Raw genomic sequence first — 22,717 nt, 5'->3', positions numbered from 1 at the left:
CGGTTAACACTAGAATGTCCGATAGAATTATTTTGACTCCTTTAAGGTTTTCTTGTCGCTATTCCTATTTCTCGTCGTTAGGAAAAAATCTTGTGATTTTTAATTATTTTTAAAATAGAACACGCTGAAAGAATAAAAGAAAAGGTCGATAATATTGTAAGAAAGTATTTTATGATTTATATATATATATATAAATCATAAAATACTTTCTTACAATATTATCGACCTTTTCTTTTATTCTTTCAGCGTGTTCTATTTTAAAAATAATTAAAAATCACAAGATTTTTTCCTAACGACGAGAAATAGGAATAGCGACAAGAAAACCTTAAAGGAGTCAAAATAATTCTATCGGACATTCTAGTGTTAACCGAGTTAATATTTTATAAGTCATTAATTTTAAACTTAATTTATAAGGGGAACATTAGGTGACTGCTCTGGGGATTTTGATGCGCTTTTTACAGGCTGTTCTTGAGCGAAAAAAACGACACATGTCCGGCCGTTTCAGCCAATGGGCCATAGTTTCGAAGAAATCCATTTTTAAAAATGACTTTAGGCTGCAGCACACTTGATATGTTCGATCGTCACTATTGAACAGTAACAGCGGTAAGACGCAATAGGTAAGACGTTAGCTTCGTACACAGTAGGTTGCGTATTCAAATCTCGTCTCGTATATTTTTTTTTATTAAAAATTTGTTCTTATCTGTAATTATTTATATTATTGTAGATATATACGAAAAAGATTATTTATTTAATTATATTAATATATTTTTCTTGTAAATGAAATTTTAAAATTTTTAAATAATTATTGTAATAATTTGAAAACTCTGAGTAAAGAAATATTATTATCCTTACAAATTTCATTTTAATTTAATGTTATTAATTTTTATTACTGTTTGATTCTAATAAAATTTTATAAATTTACAAATTAGTAAATAATTAAATATTCATGTATGGAATAATTATTATTACCGTCGTCGTTGTCGTTATTATTTATATGGACACATAAATAAAAATGTAATAAAAACGTGAGTGACCACGAGCGACATGATGAAAAATTTTCTAATAATTTTCTCAAATAATATCGACATTAAAGAATGACATTAAAGAATGACATGTAGGCACAAGTTTCACAATCTTTGTTTATCATTGCATGATTGATAGGGAGAAAAAGAAAAATAAGACAACAAATAAGAGAATAAACTATATACTAATTTGAAAATTTATAAACTTTCAATACAATAAAAAAATAATAAAAATTAATAACATTAAATTAAAATTAAATTTATAAAAATAATAATATTTATTTATACAGATTTTTCAAATTATATACAATAATTATTTAAAAATTTAAATATTTCATTTACAAAAAAATATATATAATTAAATAATCATTTTCGTGTATATCTACAATAATATAAATAATTACAGATAAGAACAAATTTTTAATAAAAACAATGCACGGGACAAGATTTGAACACGCAACCATGGACATAGTATATATGGACTCCGAATGCCCTATGTTCTGTCGTCTCTAATAGAGTGAAACCAACATCTAGAAAGAGAGCGAGAATAGAGGAGCTATTGTTTTCTTCCTATTTTGTCACTTTTTTGTTGCGCGTGCATCCATTTCTCGTTTCCATAATATTATAGAGCGCAACAACACCCCGACTAGACTGGCAAGTCTTACTTAAATCTTATTGCACACTTTGTCTGTACAAAAAGAGACAGAGAATAGAGGAGCTGTACATATTGGCTTCTCTTTTTTAACTGTATGCGGAGTCTATGTATATTATGTTCATGGTCTCTTTCTACATGTTGGCTTCACTTTTCTGGCCGTATGCGAGGTCCATGTATACTACGTCCATGCACGCAACCTACTGTGTAGCCAACGTCTTACCTATTGCGTTACCGCTGCTGCTGTTCAATAGTCGACGGTCGAACATATCAAGTGTGCCGCGACCGACTAGTCATTTTTAAAAATCGATTTCTTCGAAACTATGGCCCATTGGTTGGAACGGCCGAATACATGTCGTTTTTTTCGCCCAAAAATAGCCTGTAAAAAGCGCAACAAAATCCTCGGGGCCGTCATCTGGTGTTCCCCTTGTTAGTTAAAAAAGATTAATGCACGAAATCCTGATAATTACTACAATATTTAAGAGAATAATTGGAATTATTAAGATTTTAAGTAAAAAGTGCAAGTTACCTTTAACCACGTTGAGGCGAGACAAACTTCCGCGTTTACTCGATCCTCACCATGCAAACACAATAATCTCCTGAGAAGCTCTTTTGCGTCGCTAGATATCATCTCGAAGTATTCATCAGGAAAACAGAAGTCACATTTGAGTATATTAGCGGTGGTTTCCTCTACGGAGTCGTCCAAGAAAGGTGATAATCCACTGGAACATATAAAATGGTTAATAAAATAAAAGGTATGAGAAATTTGATACATAATTAAAGAATTAAAGAAATATAATTATAGAGAAAAAAACTAATTAATACTTTAAATTATCAATAAAATCAATGGAAATTAAAATTCAACTATAAATAAAGTTTAATGAACCAATGAGCACACAAAAAAGGATTGATAGAATGTTATTGTAACAATATTTAATAGCGTATAATATTTTCTAATATATAGTTTTTAACATTGTACGTATTAACATTATTATGAACAATTTTGACAAGTCAATGTTTTTAAAGCATTTCTGTAACATGTGGAAAAATTAGATGTGGAAATATCTGTAAAATGTTAAGTAAAAATATTCAAGTGATATCAATATTTGAAGATGTTAAGGGAATACTGAAGCTGAAAACTTTACCGACAGAATACTGACATTTTTTGCAAAGTTTACGTCGTATTAGTTATACAGAATTACAAATACTTTTATGCAATGAAAGTACGTGTAAAAATAAATAGGAACATTGCGCAATATGTGATAAAAACGAAAAAAGAAATTTTTAATGTAAAATTTCAAGCTGTCAGCGTAATATTTGCCTAATTCAAGAGTTCCGCAACTTGTACATATCCAAAATATGGGTGCTCTAAATAGAAAAATTGTAAAGAACATTGCTGCACCTTTTTGCATCTAAATTCAAAAGCTTAAGAATATCTGAAAAGTTTGCAGAAAGATTTCTACATATGTGCGTGGTTAAAAGTTTTCCGCTTATATGAAACAAAGCAACACACTTTTAAGTTCTGTATGTACAATAAATACGAAAAAGATAGCGTGATTGTATTAGTAACGATTATTTCTGCGTCATCGACATTGTTCGAGAGTTTGTCATCAACTTCAGCATCCCTTTAATGCTCCTGGTCTTTTCCGATTGATGACGTGGAGTTAGAAAATACACGATAAAAATTCTTGCAAAATTCATGGAAAAAATTGCTCATAAAATGACATTTGCAATCGATCGGGCATATTTGTAAAATAGTTCAAATGCTTTCCTTTTGTTTTAACAATCAATAATTTATCGTAAAATTAATGTAACATGCAAACTATCTTTTTAATCTATCTTTTTTTACCTATCTTTTTTAACCTATCTTTTTTCATTTTGTCAGATTTTATCATTTATCGATTAGAACTAAGGAAAAAAGTTCGAACTATTTTACAAACTTTACAAATTGCGATTTTACAGGAACTTTTACAGGTACTTTCGAACGCACCCCCTTTCCCCTCGTTTTTGTAAACTTCCATAGAACGCATAACAAGTCAAATTGATCCAATTGAATTTTTTCAAATGCATATCTTGAAAAGTATGCACTTTTATAAAAAAAAAAAAGATAGAGATTCTTTTTGAAGTTAGAGTGACATTTTAGAGTGAAATATTGTCAGTTTTGAGAAAAAACATTATTCAAAGCAAAAATTATGATTGAAATTAATCATTAATCATTAATCATTAATCCTTGTTGAAAAAAAGCACTTTTTTGCCTATAATCCATAAAATTTTTGCTTTTATGGAAATAAGCTTTTCGAAATACAGTATATTACGTTCAAAAACTACTACATACTTCAAATAATTTCGCTAAAAAAAAAATCGCATCAAAATGACTAGATGTGCGCTCGAAAGATTAAGCATTTTCTCGCTTTTGGCATCACATAAATCAAGATGGCTAGATAGCGAGTAGCGAAAAGCTCTAAAATAAGCAAAACACTAATAAAAATAAATTATAGTTAAAAAAATTAAGAAAAAGAAAAATTTCTTAAAATACGAGCAATCTGAGAAATACCTTAGCAGAACGTAAATAAAAACCCCGATAGCCCACATGTCCGTGTAAGGACCGGTCGGTCTACCCAACACCGATTCTGGTGCCGCGAATTCGAGATCACTAGGTGGTACAACCTCGTCGACAGGAGCTCTCACCGCCTCTCCCAGATCTATCACCTTCACGACGTCTGCCTCTTGGTCGACAAGAATGTTTTCCGGTTTTACGTCCAAGTGTGCTCTATCGCGACAGTGCAGCCAATGCAGCGCTGACAACAACTGGCCGGTATATCGCGCCGCTGTCGCCTCCGTGTACTCCGTCTTTTCGCTCAAATACGCGAACAATGTTGGACCTTTGACCCTGAAAGAAATAAACTCCATTAGCAAAATAGCGTTTCCTTATTATGGATGCATCTAGCGAACCGTACAGTTCCAAGACAATGGTGTCCACGCCTGGTCGGGGCGCGTTCTCGAATAGGGCGAACGCCCGAACGATGTTGACGTGATGAGCGGCGGCCAGGAGATCATATTCCGCGCGCGTCAGCGATCTTGATTGCTTGTGTCGCGGGGTTTGCTTAAGGGCAACTTCTTGGCCGGTACCGCGGTCCTTGGCGCGACGGACCGTGCCGAATCTGCCGCTGCCAAGCTCGTCCAACTCTAAGTACCTGCCGACGAATTGCTTGGCTTCCCATTCCGCACCACCGTCTGTGTCCAATCTCGATAGCGTTACCACACTTGACGGCGAGGTCATTCTCCCGCCGTCTCCTACCACCCGGAAGCTGTACGAAGCATCCGGTGGCATGTCCAGCACAGAAGGCGGCTCGTTAGCCTGTTTCAACACTGCCACCCATTGCTGCAAGGGTAAAGTTCTACATTCTATACTGCACGACGTGCCACCAATCTCCCGTTTCTCCCAGTCGATCTCTACTCGCGAAGATCCCAAAACGCGCACCATTGTATTGCTCCTGCCACCTGAAATACAATAGTTTGATACTATATTACGACTTGTGACCCCCGAAATATAACAAGACTGGGCGTTTTTACACTGATCATTTAACACGCATATCAATAATTTTATATTAGTAATTAGTTAAAGTTTTAGTTAACTCTAACCGGTAAAAATTTTATTAGGACTAATAAATTCACTAGTAATTTAGAAGCGAGAAAACGCATACCCAAAATTCTTACCTGCCATTTCCAAATAAAAAGGTATTTGAATGAGAAAACAGCCCAGATCGCTTAAACATACTTGCAAAATAATCCACAAACTATTCTTTTCCCTTGACAGTTAATAAATAGTCGTAAAATTAATGTGACAAGCATTCTTTTTCCTTAACTTATTTTTACTCATTATTATGTCACGTTAATTTTGCAGCTATTTATTAACTGTGAAAGGAAAAAGATAATTTTCGGAGTATGTTGTATGTTTAAACGATTTGATCTGTTTATTCAATCAAATATTTTTTATTTGAAAATGGTATGCAAAAATTTTTAGCGTGTCATATTTCTCGCTTCGGACGTCACAATCCAACATAGTCATAGTATCCAGGAGCCTTCTTCTCAATTAGAGTTGTTACTTGTGATAGTATTGTCAATCAGTTTTGGTTATATTTTTTCACAGTATCGAGATCTCAGATTCTTGTATCTCAGACTTTGTACATGCGCCTCTAGATTAACATCTCGTGGAAATGGAATTTTATGGCTGGACTCTCATTGAAATATTATATGATTTTATCTAACCTTATCATTTCTATCGGAAATTTCAATTTTTCATATTTCAGTTTATATAGAAAAATTATCAATTTCTTTGGTTTTACGTCGTAACTTACTTTTAATGATAAAAAAACTTAGAAAATATTCTATGGTGTACAATCTAAACTAAAAAAATTGAGGGCCTTTTACAGCAAGCGTTGAGAGGAAATATGCATAAATACAATAAAATTTATTTTATAATTTTTTTTGTTTGTTAATTTATTCAAATGTTTTTGTTAATTGTTTCAAATATTTTCTTCAAATTTTAAAATAAATATTTCATTTTATGTGTACTTCTCCCCAACACTTGCTCTAAAAGACCCTCTACTTTTTTAATTTACTTTTAACGATTAAATATTCATCTGACACACACACACAACAACAAAAACCGTTCTCCTTTGTCTGGAATCATATAAATAAATTGTAGTACCAATCGATAAAGAATGTTTCAATAAGTGCTGAAAGTGAAAATTACGTCTGCGAATTCACCAGGATTCCAGAAATTTGAGATTTTATCTATTATTCCATTTATGTTTTTGTTAGTGTCTTTGTTTCAATCACTTTGAAGGCCTTACGGGACCATAACGTTATTCTAGAAGTACCAAAATGATAATTAAAATTTCGATTTGGATCATTTGTCACATCGGTAGAATATTGTTTTGATTTGGAATATTTCCATTGGTCACTTCGCAAGTTGTATTTGGATTCTCGAATTCTGATGTGCACACCGCGATCAATGTTTGTGCTTCAATCACTGCTTTCTAGACAAATTGCACGTGAATTGCTATAATTTTACAACAAATTGCAATAAACCTTATTATTATTTTGATATTTCTAGAATAATCCTACAAAAGTCTTTAAAATAACCAAGCAAAAGACAATCACAAATATACTAGACATAATATGGAACAATGGATAAAATCCCAAATTTCTGGAACTCTGATGAGTTCATAGATATAATCACTCCCAGTATTTATCAAAACGTTCTTTATTGATCAGTATTAAAATTTATCTTCGGACAAAACACGACTTAGTTACATAGATTTGTCTTATGTAATTCTATCAAATTTTTTATGCGTTACATCGGATCCTCTCTTTCAGTCTACATACCTATGACGGAAAGTGAAATCTTCGCAGAACAGAAACCCGTGTCGCACTTGACGTGACAGTGATATATTCCAGAGTCCGAAGCCCGGCAGCCGGTGATTTGTAAGTACACGAAGCTCGCGCTCTGTTGGAATTGGTATCGGTCGCTCTCCCTTAAGCACCGATCCTCACCTTCTCTCCTCCAAGTGACGATCGCACCGTCCGCATTTTGCGTCTCGACGGGTAGTCTGATGACTTCCCCGGCAACTGCACGAATTGACGTTGGACTGCTCAAGATAGCCGGCATTTTCTCCTCAGGCGTCATTGTCATTGTCGCCGTCGCCCTCGAGGACTCGCGAGAATCGGTCGTGGCATAACTCTTCGTCAGATCGACTTTTCGCGGTCGGAACGACCACACTCTACTGTTCGCCGAGTTTGGGATCAGACTCGCGGGAATCCACAGTTCGTCCTTGGTGTTCACGGGGGACACCACCAGACCTGGACCGTCAAGGTGGGAAACAACCAGCTCATCCCCGGCGTGCAACTTTCCCCAATCTGCGGCTAATCTTACGCGAGCACCTGGAACGACCTAAGGAAGCCTCCCGTTACAGATATTTCCTTTTCTTCCGTATGTTCGACGTGCGAACGTATCTCTCATATACAACTTGTATATTGCATACACACGCCTTGTTTTGTCACGTTCACCAAGAATTCAACGGGCTCCCAAGACCCCAGGAAGAGCTCCCAGCACTGATCGACCGTAATGAACCATCGATAGTAGACGATTCGTAATGCGGCGATAGCGATAGTTGTAGCAACCGTACAGATCCCGGATGCAGAGGAATTAACACGACGGTAATAATGGCATTGGTATTCGATAAAGTAGCAGCAGCAGCAGCAGCAACAGCAGCAGTAGTAGTAATAGTAGTAGTACAGAGTATAATGGTTACAGGGATGGCATTGGTTTCACGATTGTTTCGGAGTGATAGCTACAGCGCTTTCGGCGGCGATAGTCAGAAAGCAACAGCGGCATAGTATATGATACAGTATGTAGCGGGGAAGATGTTAGAGAAGCAGTAACAGAGTTTGTAGAGTCAGAAGTCCACTACACGGAGTTGCCTTTCATTCTCGCAGTGATTACTTCTCCAACGTATGTAATGTATTTGTTTCTTCTACGACGTATGCCTGTAAGATCTTATTGTACAAGTTAAGAAAATACAATGGTCATGTGTGTGGCGTCGGAACACGGTGATCTGTTACGGCGCAGCGCCGAACAGAGAATTCTTTTTTTTTCTTTTTAATAATAGAAGTATGACTTATCGTCGCACCGACAGAAGGCAATGCAATAGATGCAATAGATAGCAGATAGTGACAGGCATCAAGAAGAAGAGGAAGAGCCCCTTTGCTGCAATCAAGAGTTCTAATTGATACAGATGGATAACGAATATGTAATTCCACAGCTGAATAGCAAGAGTGACATTTTGTTCACAATCAAGATAAAGCTCACCGGGATGGAATTGTTGCGCACCGGTGAACGCGTGCGTAGAGTATTCTTAAATCCTTCCAAGAAGTTCAGTCTACTTTTGGTCGGGCTGGGTGTACGTGGCTGAACGCATTCCAATCCTCCGGTGTGAGAGCGTTGCAACTGCGGCTGACTTGACGTCCTAAGCTCGTTACTCTTGTCTTTGTTCGTCGACCCAGGAACTGTCAGCGTTGGAGGAACCGATACGCTTGCCCTTGCAGGTTCAGACGTAGTGGCACGGCTGTACGCCAGCAAATCATAAATGAAATCCAAAACACAGTACTACGTGTCGAGACTCGCGCACTTCCGATATCACTATGACACCAGACGTACCGGAGGAGGTGTGAAATGACAAAATCACTTCATTTATAATATTAATGTTGCCGACTCTCAAGTAATATATCGATACGTATGGCTGGTACAAAAATTTGTCGTGAGAGAAATTTTTCGTGGCGATCTCGGAAGGAACGAGTTTCGGCATTAAGCCGGGATACGAAGTCGACGTCGCAGCAACTTGGATCATTCAGACGTGTCGAAGAATTAGATGAATGGGTGCTTAATATAGCGACGCGCGGCAAGGGCGTGGGTGAGTGGTTGGTTGTGATACACTTCGACTTGCTTCCCGCAGTACTGTGTTCTTGATAAAATTATAAGAAAAGAAGCTTGTTAGTCGGGGCGGGCGTGTATATTAGGTACAGAGGATTAAGGGAACGCACACATCACAATCCACTCTGATCTTGATCTTAATTTGCAATTTTATTCTAGACAAAATTCTTATGATTCGCGGGTCAATTGTAGCTTTGCTTTGGACTATCCTCCAGTGTCGCGCATTATTATTTTATATATATATATATATATACACACAGTATTACTGTCACGCCAGTTCTCCGTCCAGCTCTCTCTCTCGCGCGCGCGCGTTTGTAAACGTTATTAAAATTATTATAAATATATATATCGCATGTCTTCAATATTATATGTTATTAATACATCGCACTCGGAGCGCGTCTTTTTGTATTATCGTTTATTCGCATGTGTAGACGTAAACGCACGTAAACAACAAAATACGCCCCCGTGCATATACACACATACACACATGCATATATATAAATATATATATATGTGCACACGATACATGCACGCGTGTATGCATGCGCGTTGGAACGGATTAATACACGTTATTAGAGGCTCTGGGACCAATAGTTCAAGTTCTAGAGAGTAGTACACGTTAAGGAACAGGTGAGTAGATTTTGATCCATTAAACGATAAAAAGAGTATTAACTCTCGCATGCCCGTGGTGCGATCTAGAACACTAAAGTATATACTTCCGTATCTGATACAGAGCGATAGTTGAATTCTACAATCGGTTCGAAACGTTATCGAATATGAAAAGATATATATTTATATATTTATATATGTACCAAAACCAACGCATTGTTTTTTAACGACAGAGCGAATCGATCAAAATCTGAAGGTGATACTTCCTTAACGATTCTCTTCTTCTCAAACATTTAAATGCTAAAAATTTAATTTTGCGACGCGCGTGGTGACGAGGGGAACGCAACGCGTCCTTTTCGCTTGCATGTCGTTAAGAAAAAACCGCATTCAGATACGCGCCATAATATAATGTCCGGCCATTAAAAAATAATGCAGCATTTTTGAGACACCCTGCATATATTTTCTGTATATAAACTGCACTTCTTATTAGCCAATAAAGTAAGTTTTCCTTCCTTTTTTTTTTTTCTTTTTACAGTATCTTAACCATTTTCAAGCTTCTGCGCGGAAATATAGTAGAATACTGAATTGTTACAGTGTCCTCTGTACTACGAAAGCAAGATATTACCGTACGGTAATCCAGAAAAAGGAATGTGAGAAAGAGATGACTGGATACGTGCACACCTTTAGCATGGTATTAATAACAATGTAGGCGTTAAGAGATATATCCAAACAGTGAAAAGTAGTCACTTAATTTTCGACAAAGGTAAAAATGGAGCTGAAGGGCGCAGAGGAAAGCAGGCGATGGTTCTTTAGGAGACGACTACGGTTATCTAGCTTATTATGGCGATTGTATCTCTTTTTATATAAAATATACAAAAATATGTCGGAACGAATATTCACAGATCGAATATTAAAAGAGAGTCAGTGTAATTCAGTGTTAGTTAGAGAGACGCTTACAGTGGATCTTTGGTAAGTTCCTTCTGGTAGGCAATCGGTGACTGTATCGCCTTCAGGAAATCGCGCTGTGTTTGCAGGATGGCAGTGATCGTGTCTACCCATTCCTGCCTGCGCGGTCCACTTTCTTCAGCTACGCTACAAGAAAATCCTAGTCCCGGCTTCCGAGGATCCGTCGATCGAATGACAAATTTTTCCGGGTCATCGTTTGAATCTTCTAGACTCATCTTGTTTACCTACAACACACAGTGCAGTGTATATTGCATAAGAGATAGAGTGCACGTGCGGCATTTCCCTCTCCTCTCAAATATTGATATATATTACAAAACTAATAACATATATACAGAGTGTTCAATGACTCACGGAGGAGCTGCTGTCTACAAGTAGATTAGATCAAACCGAACAAAACATTGCTCTACCATTTTGCGAATCACGTAAAATTTTGAGTTATTAATCCAAAAAGATTTGTGAATGATCACGCGCTATATATGTGATAACGACGTTTGCCGTTATATGCTTGTATATTAGGTCAAATTGAACAAAAAGATTTCTGTTTTTCAAACGTTTAGTTATTAATTAAATTTGTTTATTAATTAAAAAAGTTAATTAATTAATTAATTAACAAATTAAATTTGTTTATTAATTAATTAAAAAAGATTGGTGCATATTATCGCGCACAACTGTATATCAGACTTCTTTAATTAATAATTAAGTATATAGATGGCAACTTGAAAAATGGTAGAGAACCTTTTTGTTCAGTTTGACTTAATATACAAGTATACAGCAGACATCGCCATTATAGCTCATCTACTGTATGGCGCGTGATCATTCACAAATCTTTGATTAATAGAATTTTACGTGGTTGTTCGCAAAATAGTAGAGGAATTTTTTGTTCAGTTTAACCTAATCTACTCTTACACTATGACTATTATGTAAGTTATCGAACACCCTGTATATCATAATTATAAATAATAAATAACACCGCAATATAAAATGCAACTATGATACAGATAATACTGAAGCAGAATGGAAAATTACAATGACATCAAGATGACAAGCAAATAATCGAGTCATAATTAAAGAATGAATGTTTAGTGATTTTTTTCTTATCATTTTGACGTTATCGCAATTTTTTCTTCTGTCCGGGTGGAGATAGAAGAAAAAGCGCTGACTTTACCTGTATATGTGCTTTATATATGTAGGCAGGATTGGTGAACTGAGTCTTCTTGCCAACAGCTTCACTGAAGATAATATTTTGTTCGAAAAGAAACACTTGCCATTCTCTTCCTCTCGTCGAGACATTCGATATTTCCGATATTAGAAGCGGGCCGTGCAGCAACAGTTTTCCTTGCGCCGTTATTTTACCCTGAAAGATAAAACGTTACAAATTTGGCAAAACACTGCGTTTTTCTTTTATTACGTAGATTGAAAGAGCTGCAGGGAAGCGAAAAAGAACAATACTCACGTCAAAACCTTGTAATCTGCCAACGTCCATCATATCGTTTGCAGCTTTAGGAATAACTCGCATGACATGAGCCGCTGCTCTGAGGCCTTCGATTTCCGATAACCTTTGAGTTCGTTCAGTGAGGCGCAGTGCCTCCCGTAGAAGAAGTTGATATTTTGTAATCCTTTGTACAGGCTTGATCAGCAAGTCGCAGAGTTGTAGACGATGTCCGAGTTTTTGCCTAAGTTCCTACAACATATATCGGCTGTATGTTTAGATAGTTCCGTTTTACGCATAGTCGCATATCAATTTACTAATTACCTCGAAGTAAGTATCTATATATTCGGACACAATGTATTCCGAAACGGGCTTATTTTGACAATAAACCACGTACATGTGTAACTTTCGCTCATAACGTTTAAAGAGAGGTCCGAGTTCTTCAGGACGTTCCAAGCAACGCTCCAAAGCTTTAAGGAAAAAGCTGAAAGCAGGAAACTCGTCATAGTAAGTGATTCGCGACGGTAACGCAGCATTATCGTTAAGAAACCTTGAGAAAGGCGATACACGTGACTCACTCTCTATGCCACTCGTAGATAGCTTCTATGTTACCGAAAACCATCTTATCTTTTCCACCGCGCAGATCCTCAGGCAAGGGGATCTCACTGTCGGGATTTCGCACTAGTGCCATGTAACCTTCGACTATCTGCTTCAAATCATTGACATAATCTCTCTCGGTGTCAACCAGTTCGCGGATAACGAATTGCCGCTTGGCGATCACGGTACTCTCCGGATCTGATTCCTCGAGAACGGCCGGATTAGTTGCGTTGCAATAGTCTTCTTCGCTGCTCAACGATTTTCCGTTGGGGGTTCGCATGAGACTATGCCTCTCCTGATTTTCCGTGTGTTGCTCCTGTCGACGACACGTGTGATGCAGACATCGCATATCACATACGAGTTCGCACATATAAGGATAAATATTGGACTTACCATCCTTTCCTTGACAATCTGCTCGATTTCCGAGAGATCAGCCGTGGCGGCGCCATCAAGAATCTTCGTGGAACGTTCGGCGGTCTGTGGGGAAGAAAGCGATTGTTTTAATCAAGCAGGGAAAAACAGATCGAGCACGCTAAAGGAATAAGCGGACGCAAAATGCTCACTCGTTTTCCAGATAGTTCGTTCGGTATCGTAGACCCGGATGGGCCGTTAGCGGTGGTTACGAGTATCGACTCTGTTATAGGCTTCATCGGCGGTGGTAGTTCCAGGTCATCGTCAGCGTCCTCGCCGCCATTTTGCTCCTGTAAGCCGACCGCCACTGTGTCCTCGCTCTCTGTCACATCCACGTCTACGTCCACCTCGACCTCTTGCTGTTCTTCGCCCTCTTCCTCCTTATCAACCTCCTCGCCTTCGTGGACCTCGGTTTCGTACGCGGCCTTGCCGGGCCGATTGTGCTCAACGCCACTCGGTAATTTAAAGCGTTTGTCCGAGCTACTTTTCTTCAAAGACGGCCCAATCAAAGGAGATGATGACGTCGGCACGGTCGTATTGGTTTTCTCAACTTTACCTTGGCTAAGTTTACGTAAAGGCGGTGGGAGCCACTTCCGTCTATAAACAGAAACCGCCGCCATGGTACGTGATTATCGTTGCACGTATGACATTTTCAAGATAAGCATTAAACAACACACACACACACATTCTCTCTTTTTCTTTCTAAAGTACTCACCCGCTGAAACCTCGCCTCTTATTGCCGGGTGAATTTGTACTGGCCGATCCGTTACCGTCGCCGCTTCCGGCTGCTTCTGTGTGCGTGTGTTAATTAAAAAAAGTGCCATTATTACTCTACCCTGAAATAATCTCCGTGCTACCAATTATCACGGTTATCGAGACCGATAACGAGAACGAACAGAAATGGCGTCATATGGCTTCGCAGGCAATTTGCGGTTTACCGGCTTCCCGTTTCTCGACGGTTCCTCAATATTGCAATACATATATTGTGACACTTGTAGAAAAAAATTGCGCGATAATTAATATCTTCCGGATTTTTAAACGGTATCCCTAAATCGATTTCCCGTAGGATCACTCACCCGCGTCCTCTGACAACATCGGCGCTAACACCGCAGACGACAGCGCGGTTAACGAGGTTGTCTGCGTAACCGGCGCTGCGACAGAGATGGTTGCGGTGCTCGTCGGCTGTAACGCATTGACAGTGGTTGACGATGTAACGGCAGTTTGCTGCTGTGCTTGGACGATCGCCTGATTAATCTGCTGATGATGGTACGAATGATGATGTGATTGATGATGATGGTGTTGCTGTTGCTGCTGTTGCTGCTGCTGCTGCTGTTGCTGCGTGGACGCTTTTCTGGACGGTGAAGTTTTGCAAGAGGCGGTCGGTGGTTGCTTCAACGCGCTGGTGGGCACCAGACCCTCCGCGGGAGGCTCGGCCTGTCCGGGCGTGAGCGGCAAACGCACCAAGGTCCATTCGCCGGTGGAGACGCTAGCTGTATTAGTACTGCCGTTCTCCAACACTTCGACCTGCTGGCCCTTCGTCACGCTGAGCTCCTTCGAACCAGGCGCTGCCAAATGATCGGCGACGACCCACGTCATTTCGACCACTCCGGTCTGTAAAAGAAACATGCATCGGAGACAGAGAGCTTGGGCTTTTCTTTCTGAAAAGCGGCGACCAATTCGCAGTTGACGTACCGCACGTTAGATATCCGTGAATCGTGAATATAGAAACGATAATTAATGAAGTGTGATGTGTCTATGTGCGCGCGTGCGTGAAAGTGACGGGTGGTGTAAGGCGGAGAGGAGGAGGAAGAGGAGAGCCGGGCGGGATGTACCGAAAGCAGGGAAGTAAACCGAAGAGGAAGAGAAGAGCTGCCCTCTCGTGCTTACGCAAGCATAGATGGGTCGATACGATCGTCCTCTCTCTCTCTCTCTCTCTCTCTCTCTCTCTCTCTCTCCTCCCTTCCCTCTCTCTCGCTCACCGAGAGCGAGAACCTCTCTCGTCCGCGCGACCGATTGTCTTTGAATTTGCGGATCGACGGAGCGAGGATTCAGCGGATTACTAATGCCCCAGTGATCTTGATCGTCACTGCGTCGTCGGATATCGCGAAACGTGTCGTTCGCGCGCACGTCTGCTACGCGGAGACACACTCCTGGGGGGACCCCACGCGGATTCCGGCGTTTTGAAAATAGCTAATGTCACGACACGATGGTACTTTTGACGTTACTATAAATATCGCGCGTGTGCGTGTACATTACGTGCGCGCGCGCGCGCGCGCGGGTGTGTGCATGAGTTTACCGCACTACCTGCACCACCACCTCCACCAGCACCACCACCACCACCACCTCCGCCACTACCAGCAGCAGCGTCCCTCGCAGCCGTAAACGCGCAATTGTTTGCTGTCGACACTGGCCGCGAACGGACCGGTCGTTTGCTCGGTCCCGCCTATTCTCGCTTGATTTTCACACATTCCACGACCCGAAATAGAATTTTCCACGTGCCAAATGCTCAGCGATATCGCGTCGCGTAAACCAGGTGAAAGGGGGAAAAAAGCACACGAAGGAAGACGCGATAAAGGGGAGTAGCGAGGCAGATTGCGCGTTATCGCTATGATATTTCCGAGACCCCATGATATACAGTCACACCGTATTCAATTTGCGCTCTTTCGTAAACATATGAGTAATAATCTAGTCGGACTGACTCTCTCACAACTTTGATGTCCGCATCAATCTATGCGATAAAAAAGACGGAAGAGCGTGCGTGATTTATCGCTGCGATGAGACGAAACTTATAACGATTCCGTCTACAACGGTATTTCGATTTCATGAACTCTTCCCTGTGCTGGGATTCTGTAACTCATTATTGAAGTTAACGACAGTTTCGTTATCGTTGCGCAACTTTTCTGCGGCATACAAAAGCTGCGCAACGATAATGAAACTGTCGTTAACTCCAATAGCGAGTTACAAAATCTCAGCACTGATGGCTTTCATTACTTTGCCTCTTAAATCACAGGGAAGCTTACTCGACGTATATCGCGATCCGATGTCTCGACACTGTGAATTCGCTCAAACAGCGGAAAGTGTTTCGCGGGATAGGGAGGGCAGGATAAGTTGTCTGAGATTAAGCGGTGATGATGGCCCACCACCGACGAGTGTTGGGGCACGCTGGTACCTGGGTGAGAGAGGGTTGACGGCGCAGAAGTCGTGCCTGGAACGAGCTCGGCGTATCGATGGTATGTTGCCTGGAGAGGGTCGCGTGCGGCGGTGTCGCGGAGCCCTGACGAAACCAAGGCAGCGAGATTTTACGGCGCGCCTTTTGGGCGATCGTCGCCGGTTTTCCGGCCGGTGACGTCATGATAATTCGGCTCTACAGCCTCCGCAACAGCTACGTATTTCACACGCGCGAACGCAGCAGGGAAATACGTAGAGATTTGAACGACAGCGGGTTCACGGAGTACGTTCCCGAGGGTGCAACGCGTACTATATCTGCCATCGCGGTAGTGGCTGCCCGTTCGCTCTGTCTCTCTCTCTCTCTCGATTAAGAAGGTCAGGGCGACTCCGCTCAACGACTCGCGGCCACCAGCAACGAATTCCCGGGCGAATCCATCCGACTCGAGAGTCGCACCCGTACTGATCGCAGACCGTAGTCTACCGACCGACCGAGTGACGAGATTATAACTAACCCAACCCAACTCGTGTTGCGCCCCACCCTGCGCGTAGCGGCCTCCGTGCCCTTCCTACCATCCCCGTCGCAGAGGGCGAGCGGCGAGCTTGCGAAAAACCAGGCACGCACCATAGTGGGATCAGTAGCGCGCTTTACTCGAGTGAAGACGGTTTTGAGGATGGATTCTCGCGAGAGAAGACGAGCCCCTCTGCGCTACGGAAGTGCTGGCAAATGGATTCTCAGGTAGAACGTTCAGATTGAGAAATGACAGATGGGAAAGACGCTCAGTGACCACGTATTTCAGGATTTCCCCAGACATTTCGGGACATTTCTGGATTTTCTCCGCCAATCTTTTTCCTCAAAAGCCACTGACCGCTTGTGAATTTTTGGTAATTTAAAGTTTAGAAATTTAGTTTTAGATATTTGAGAAAGAAAAAGATATGTTAAATTAATCGTCTAATTAGTCGACGATTAGACTGAATTGACAGTACTAGCAATATAGAATTTTTTGTTATTAAAACAAAATTTTTTTCTATCTCTCTTTGCAATATATATTTAAAACTGCAATTTCAACCAAATTATTTATCCTATTTTGCTAATATTAAAAACTATGCTAAGATAGAATTAACTTTTTAGTTATTGTCAGACAAGTTATGTATGGTCGGATAAATTGTTAGTAATTCTGCTAATTAATCATTGATCGTTGTAAATTTTAATCATCAGTTTTGTCGAAGTTTGATAAAAGTTACTCTAAGACAGTAAAAAATCTATCTTTACGCGGTCAGAAATATATAATTGAAGAGGAAAAGAGTTACATACAGGGGGTCTGACTCGTATCGTACCAGAGCTAATATATAACTAGAATAGATCGGGATGAATAATGGAATCGGTGTTTTTTTTTAAACAACTAATTTTGAGATATTAATAACAAAAGATTTCTACCTAGCGGCAGTGTACTGGCCAATCAGCACGCGTGCTGCGGTGAGACGAACGCTATACGCGTTGTCGCATGAGAAGCATGAGAGACTAGCCGGGCCAGCTTCTTAGCAACGAGAAAAATGGTCGAAAAAGAATAGACCACGTTGAGCGGAGAACGATCAGTGATGCGATTTCGACCCCGCATACTCGTTGCCCGACTAGCCTCGACAGTCATCACATCAAACACAAAAATCAATTAAACATATGAGACTAACAGAATTTAATATTGCGAAATTTCATTAATCTTATTCTATAAGAACAAGAATCACACAGATTTCATAAAATTTTGTTTTACGTGCAATGTATATAAGGAAAATCTAAGAAATAGTGAAATTATCATATTTCCAAACATACATACCTCACGAATTGTATAAATAATAGTTTTAACGTATTCGAGTTACATCGCGGAAAAGGTTAAAAAAAGGTTATATTTTACCTTGTCAGAATCGGTGGTGTTAGTCGAGCCGAAGGAAGCTAATGAATTTCTATCGAGATTCTCCACACTGTCGTCCAAGGACGCGCATTCCTCCAAGTCTCTGCTCGAGCGTTGGCTTGAACTCTTCTTGGCTGGACTCTTCGGCATACTCAGGCTGAAGTAGGTTTCCTGTATCACCTCGCGTAACCTCTTCACCCATAACTGTTTCGCGTCCATTGAATTTGCTCGCAGCACTACGCGAGTGTCACTGGTCGGCGCTCGTCCCGTCCACACCGCAAATTTGCATTCGTCGCCTTCGATATGCTCAGTTACACCCAATTCGGAAGTCATGAGGCGATTTTTATAAATATATTTCACCTAGACAGAAAGGAGAATTAATAATGATGTAATCAATTTCGTCTGACCTTTAACAAGTATCAGCTATAGCATGACAAATATCCGTGTAATATAAATATTTATCGATTCTGTGGATATGCAATCAAAGTAAGAAAGATAAGCCAATAAGAGTCGGCCGTAAGATATTAGGCGCGATAATTTAAACCAATTAAACTTAAGCGAGAGAATTGTCCGACAGTGCAGCGCACATATCGAAGGATTTTTTTACTCCCAACGTGCGCGGAACACTTAATCAGTAGCCAACCTATCACGTCGAACCAATTCTGAGTATTTTGAGTTTATTAAATGATATTGACTCCCTCTCTAATTCACACTTCAAATTAATTGAAGTAAATATATTGAATAACGTCTGTTCAACAGCTTTATCCTCCTGCTCTTATTTTGAATTATCACGTTTAATATCCTGCAGCAGATTCTTAGCCTATTTTTTTATTGTCCGCATAAAGTTTATTATATTCAAATGTCAACTATATTAGTCAAAGAGTGCCTCCAGAAAAAACAACGGTTGTTGCATAATGGCAATCATTGAGTGATTGTCTCTGATAATAAAATATACTTTTAAATCTATGATAAATTTATAATATTTCAATGACAATAAACACCCACTCAACCGTTATTTTCTGTATGAACACAACTCATGTTCTGTCTCTCGACGAAGTTACGACATAAAAATCAAGTGCTTTCCATCTTTTTCGAGCATGAGTAATCTCTTCTATTTCGGTTCTTTTTGCTAATTTCTTTTTGCTACAACCTCTGTCCGTATGAAAAAAGATCAATAATAAAACAATCGCATACGAACCTTTCCGGCCGAATCCTTCACTTCCTTACTGAAGAGAAGGTATAATTCGAAAAGAAATATGTGACGATCTCTCCCTTTCCTGATCAGCTGTTTTGGGTCCCATACTGTAAAAGAATCTTGCAGTACAACGTCGCCAAGTGTATCTATCCTAACGTCGCAACCTTCCAGTAGACTTAAGTGTAAGGCATCGTTAGCTTTTTTAGGCACATTTAGCATCACCTCTAATCCGTCTTTTATCTCGCCCTGTCCTTCTTGGCAACAAGCCTGAAAGCCAAACAAAACATTTTTAACACGATGCATAAGCAACACGAGATCTCTTCAATTATGGTAGAAGGAAACAAATGCTAAAACTTAAGGTCGGTTGTTACAACTTCTTGGTAAGTTAATTGATAGTTAAATCATATATCTGTACTTGTTTTTTCTCCAATTTAGACAAACATGATTTAACAGATTAGACAGATATGATTTAACTATCAGTTAATTTACCAAGAAGTTGGAACAACCGGTCCTTAAAGTACTACACGTACCTGTAAGTCCTTAAGTAGCAGCTGATATTTAGTAATTCTTTGTACAGGTTTGATTAGATAGGCAGCGATCGGATGTTCTACTCTATGCTTTCTCTGCAATTCTTCAAACCACATTCCACCGTGTGTCACTAACAGTTGATTACTCTCGGGCTTATTTTTACAATAAGTTACGTACATGTCAAATTTAGGTGCCTTGAAACAAACAAACAAATTGTTTTGATATACCCCGTATAAAAACGAATGAAATAGTAGAAGTCACGTTGATAGTTTCTATTGGATTATTAAATTGACAAGCGTACAGTACTCACCCACGTTACGAAACAATGTCCCACGTCTTCTGGCATTGTCTCGTATTTTTCCAACTCGCGTAGAAACACATTGCTATGAAACTGATGTATCTCTTCTATGTTACTAAAGATGATCGATTCCCGACTTTGCAGACCGGGCGGAACATTCCCCTTACCGCATCGCGTTTCGTCCAGGAAACAACGAATACATGTTTCCAGATCTTTCACGTAAGTACGTTCGGTTTGCAAGAGTTCAGCCATAATAAACTCCTTCCTGCGTGCAGATCTTCTTTTCTCCTCGTTCAATTCTTTCAGATCTTTACCCTTGATTTTCTCTTCTAATAACGGGTCGGAATTCCGGTCGATAGAGAGATCCTTATGCCCCTCATCGGATTGGATACCCAAATCACCTTCAATTTGCGTCTTGTAGCAGTCCATTCGCGCACTAAAGTCTTTATATCGTTGATCCACCTCGGCAACGAACTGCTTAATCGCCGCGGAATGAGCATGACCTTTGTCGACCAAGTTGTCAGCCAGCTGGATGATCAATTTCACTTTCTCCCTAGTTTCCCTCGCAGCACCCTTGAACTCGTTGTGCTCTTGCAATAACTGTTCGTTCTCAATGCGATTCTTGCCGACGTTGGTGTGCGTGGCGAGGTACAACTCCCCGGTCTCTCTTATCCACTCGAGAGCTTGTTTCGCGCTCCGTTCGAACAAAACATACTGTTGACAATGATCCAAGCGCTTCTTACGCTGAGTCCAATATTCGAGCACTTTGTTTTCCTTGCTGAGCAACTCTTCCAAAATATTTTTGACTTTATTCTCGGAACCGGCGCTGTTAGCCTGATAGCTATAAAATTGCAGACTACGATTAGTGTACTTTAAGAACGTCTCCGCGGTTCGCCGTACCAATGTGCACGCCTTCAGAAAAGCTTCCTTCTGCTCTTGATGCTTGCCAAGTAATGTCGGCACTTGGGCACCCTTTTCACCGGCGGCACACCAATCTTCATCCCTCTTGTACTCGCGCTCCAAACTATCGAGTACCGAGCGCACCTGCTCCGCCGTTTTGTAAAAATTTATACTGGCGGTAACTAATTTATGCCGTTCCTCCGCACAAGTTACTAGTTGCTGCCACCGTTTAGTAACATCCTCCGCAACCTCCCTGATACTCTTCGGATCGTAATGATTCGCACTCACCAGAGCATCCGCTCTGTGCTTGACTTGCACGGCGGAAGTGTGAGTCTTTTCTATCGCTACTTGAAACTGATCGTGCTCCAATCGTAGCTGCTCGGCGTCTTGAAGATTCTCCGGCACCCTCAACGAGGCTAACAACATCGATTCTCCGTTCCGTATCCACTTGGCCACGTGAGAAGCGTCCGTCTGCAATTGTACTAATTGGGAAGCCTGCTCCAATCGTACTCTTCGCATCTCTGCGAGGTCCTCCGCATCCAATTCTCTCTCATTCAAAAACTCGAGCAGCACCTGTACCCGCGCCGCAGCACTATGTTGACCGTCCGCCATAATACACACTCCTGCTTCCTCCAACACCTGTGCTAATTCCTGACCGCGATGTAGAACTTGAAACGCCGTATTCTGCATATGAGCGACTCCGTCGTTATGTACGCGCAGCAGCTGCTCGGGCGATCCTTCTCGCGGTGGACCTTGCAACTCCTGCGCCCACATTTCCAGTTGACCACTCGCCTCCAGTGCGTCTCGTTCGAAGACGCGCAATCGCAGACACAGTTCTAGTCTCAGCTTTCTGGTGGCCCATAGGTCTTCCAATTCCTGTCTCAAACCCGCTAATCGGTCCAAGGCTGTTTCTATTGCCGATATTGAGCCAGTAGTATCAGGAGCGTCGGTTGCCTCGCGAAGCTCCTGCAGTAAAGCTTCGCCCTGAGCTATTGTCGAAGCGCACGCCTCCAGACAAGATGACCTGTGCTGCGCACATTGTTCCAGCAGTCTTTCCGCTGTCTCTAGATTTTCTGCGACTTCGTCTTGTTGCATTTCTTGACGTAATTCATCTACCCATCCAGTGAGCTGCGAAGTGAAACTATATTAAAAATGGCACCAGCGGCACGCGTATATATCTACACGTTATTATAATAGGCTGTCGTGCTCGCTGTAAACACCCTACATAGCACAATCAATGAGTATAAAAATACCTCCTTCTCGTGAGTGTAAAACACCACTGCCAGATCTAATCTGCGACGTCGCTGCTCGACCCTTGCTGCGAAACTACTAACGTGAGCTTCTAATTCTTGCGCCACCGCGTATATTTCATCGGGAGCACATTCTCCCGTGTGAGCGAGCTCCTCGGCAGCGGTTAGAAGCTTCGTTGCGTTTGTGTAAGTATTCTGTAAACAGAAAATGCATTATGATTCATTAAAATATTTCATAAAAGTGTTATATATATATATATATATATATATATATATATATATATATATATATA

At 40.5% G+C, this 22,717-nt stretch overlaps 1 protein-coding gene across 9 annotated transcripts in view; it reads right to left on the bottom strand.

Moving 5' to 3' along the window:
* LOC116844921 (triple functional domain protein) overlaps nucleotides 1-22,717 on the bottom strand; it is a 41,558-nt gene that overhangs the window by 7,528 nt on the left and 11,313 nt on the right. For 4 of the 9 annotated variants that reach the window (XM_032817064.1, XM_032817067.1, XM_032817068.1 and 1 more), the window contains 19 exons: nucleotides 22,428-22,619; nucleotides 20,287-22,302; nucleotides 19,979-20,170; nucleotides 19,452-19,715; nucleotides 18,257-18,613; nucleotides 14,258-14,792; nucleotides 13,897-13,972; nucleotides 13,334-13,778; nucleotides 13,164-13,247; nucleotides 12,752-13,086; nucleotides 12,498-12,657; nucleotides 12,198-12,425; nucleotides 11,910-12,098; nucleotides 10,736-10,968; nucleotides 8,549-8,804; nucleotides 7,066-7,630; nucleotides 4,632-5,175; nucleotides 4,229-4,564; nucleotides 2,204-2,396 (listed from right to left, as the gene is read on the bottom strand). In XM_032817064.1, coding sequence (XP_032672955.1) covers nucleotides 2,204-2,396; nucleotides 4,229-4,564; nucleotides 4,632-5,175; nucleotides 7,066-7,630; nucleotides 8,549-8,804; nucleotides 10,736-10,968; nucleotides 11,910-12,098; nucleotides 12,198-12,425; nucleotides 12,498-12,657; nucleotides 12,752-13,086; nucleotides 13,164-13,247; nucleotides 13,334-13,778; nucleotides 13,897-13,972; nucleotides 14,258-14,792; nucleotides 18,257-18,613; nucleotides 19,452-19,715; nucleotides 19,979-20,170; nucleotides 20,287-22,302; nucleotides 22,428-22,619 — 7,200 coding nt within the window. Of the gene's footprint in view, nucleotides 1-2,203; nucleotides 2,397-4,228; nucleotides 4,565-4,631; nucleotides 5,176-7,065; nucleotides 8,462-8,548; nucleotides 8,805-10,735; nucleotides 10,969-11,909; nucleotides 12,099-12,197; nucleotides 12,426-12,497; nucleotides 12,658-12,751; nucleotides 13,087-13,163; nucleotides 13,248-13,333; nucleotides 13,779-13,896; nucleotides 13,973-14,257; nucleotides 14,793-18,256; nucleotides 18,614-19,451; nucleotides 19,716-19,978; nucleotides 20,171-20,286; nucleotides 22,303-22,427; nucleotides 22,620-22,717 lie in introns of those variants that run through there. The other 5 variants (XM_032817066.1, XR_004378155.1, XM_032817070.1 and 2 more) reach the window with 5 other exon arrangements.

The sequence above is a fragment of the Odontomachus brunneus genome, unplaced genomic scaffold (assembly GCF_010583005.1).
Source record: "Odontomachus brunneus isolate Ranch 3 - 2012 unplaced genomic scaffold, Obru_v1 Obru_scaffold_048, whole genome shotgun sequence".
In the NCBI taxonomy this organism is placed as follows: domain Eukaryota; kingdom Metazoa; phylum Arthropoda; class Insecta; order Hymenoptera; family Formicidae; genus Odontomachus; species Odontomachus brunneus.
The sequence above is the reverse complement of the archived record's forward strand: the minus strand, read 5'-3'. Positions and strand labels throughout refer to the sequence as shown.